The sequence below is a fragment of the Arachis ipaensis genome, chromosome B05, assembly GCF_000816755.2.
Source record: "Arachis ipaensis cultivar K30076 chromosome B05, Araip1.1, whole genome shotgun sequence".
In the NCBI taxonomy this organism is placed as follows: Eukaryota; Viridiplantae; Streptophyta; class Magnoliopsida; order Fabales; family Fabaceae; genus Arachis; species Arachis ipaensis.
This window is the reverse complement of record NC_029789.2, coordinates 49,707,081-49,708,929: the sequence shown is the minus strand read 5'-3', so window position 1 is coordinate 49,708,929 and position 1,849 is coordinate 49,707,081. Positions and strand designations below refer to the sequence as shown.

Below are 1,849 nucleotides of genomic sequence, written 5' to 3'. Positions count from 1 at the left end.
TTCAAATACTAATATTTATTTAAAAAAAATGAATGAACTAATCATTTGATCAATTCAAATTAGTTAAATTATTCCGAATGAATGAATATAACTACAACTTTCAACCAATTTCTTGGCCTACATACCCTGCTGCCATGTTATGCTGTGTGGGTGCATTTTAAGTATATAAAATGGCACATACATGCACCATAGAATTAAGACAGAGAAGGTGTAGGTCCATAAAGATGAATGGAGCCAAATAAAATAAAATAGCCTTACCTGATTATGAAATGAAAGGGGTCCAATTGATGTTGGTGCTGCTAATTCCTCATGTCTGGGCCATTTTGCTGACATGTCTAATAATGTCTTCTTCGTACTCCTTAGAAGGGATAAAATACAAAATTCATACATAGTGTTGTTGCCTCCTCAAAGCCTCAAATAGTTAAACACTGCTTATCCCATGCTCCATACTGTGTCATGGGACTCATGATTCATGAGTGATTCCAATAATTGCAATTTGCTAACTACTACTCTTGATTTCTTCCATCTCACTGGGTAATAATTTTTTTTTTATTTAAACATTATTAGTTACTATTTGCTTCGATTAGATAAATTTTCCTATATTATATGCAGTACAAATATTTAAGAATTCAATTTACACATCGTACTAATACATCATTACTTAGAAAAACGGGTCTGCACCATTTGTTTGTCTTTGCACTCAGGCAGACATCCAATCTCTTGTGGATTATCTCGTTGACCCATGACTAATCTGTTCCCTAATTCATCAGTTCCCACCATTTTCGTTTATTTACTCAACTTTGGATAATTATTTTTATAAATGATTATTTATGTAATTAATATAAAAATATCTATTTCTATTAAAATAGGATTACGTGTTGAATCTACATGTAAAACTATTTTATATTAATAGTGCTTTGAAACTAAATGGATTAAAGTTATCGAAAATTTTATTAATGATAAAAAGAAGTTTTTAATAAAAAGGAAGGTGCATAGAATAATACACCTATCATTTCTCAATTGTTAAATTTGGGGTCAATATTCTTGAGATACGGAACATTTGGCATGAGAAAGTTAGGTTGCTTAGTTATGCTTCTTACTCCATACATGCATGGAGAAGGTTTCTTTTAACTTTCATTGTTCAATATTATTATACGAGAAAATGATATGTTGCAAAGAAGGTTTAACACGCAAGTGATTGAAACTTAATATTTTTCTTTCTTCTATATTTGGTAATTAGGTAAGTAGTTGTAATCGTTTCACCACAATGCTAACATATAGAAAACTACAAATAAAACGTTTCCATGCAAAGAATGCAAAATATCAAAAGAACGCGTAATTAGGTCTCTGGCTGAATTCATTTACATACTATTTTTTCAGTCAAAATAATTCCCTCACTTTTAATTTTTAAAATGAAGGACTTGAGAACTGAATCAACGTTAATATATTTTAAAAATGAATGAACTAACCTTGCTTGCAATCCAATGCACAAACGATTCCAAAAGTCCATGATCTGGTTGCCAGCCAAATTGGAACCGGTTTCCAAGCCATTGACACATAGCAAATGGCCGAATCCATTAGAGTGAAAAACACCATGCATCATATGGCCCTGTAATTCTATTAATTTGGACTTACCATTATTATTATTGTTGTTGTTGTTGTTGTTCATTGTGGCAATAGCATCACAGCACCCTTCACAGCTCGAGCATGTAGCCAATGCCTCCTTCGAGGGTAATACGAAATGATACTTCTTGTTGCAAATGAAATGGTGGCCCCATCCTATGTCAAATGGAAATCTCAATCAAATTCGACTGATTTTAATTCAGAAAAATTACAGGAAATTAACTTT

The 1,849-nt window shown here is 31.9% G+C and overlaps 1 protein-coding gene across 1 annotated transcript in view; it reads right to left on the bottom strand.

The window, feature by feature from the left end:
* The window catches only part of LOC107641907 (PHD finger protein MALE STERILITY 1), a 2,770-nt gene continuing 2,157 nt past the window's right edge, over positions 1,237-1,849 (bottom strand). The window contains exons 2-3 of the mRNA XM_021123789.1: positions 1,422-1,779; positions 1,237-1,285 (exon numbers count right to left, since the gene is read on the bottom strand). Coding sequence (XP_020979448.1) covers positions 1,237-1,285; positions 1,422-1,779 — 407 coding nt within the window. The remainder of the gene's footprint in view (positions 1,286-1,421; positions 1,780-1,849) is intronic.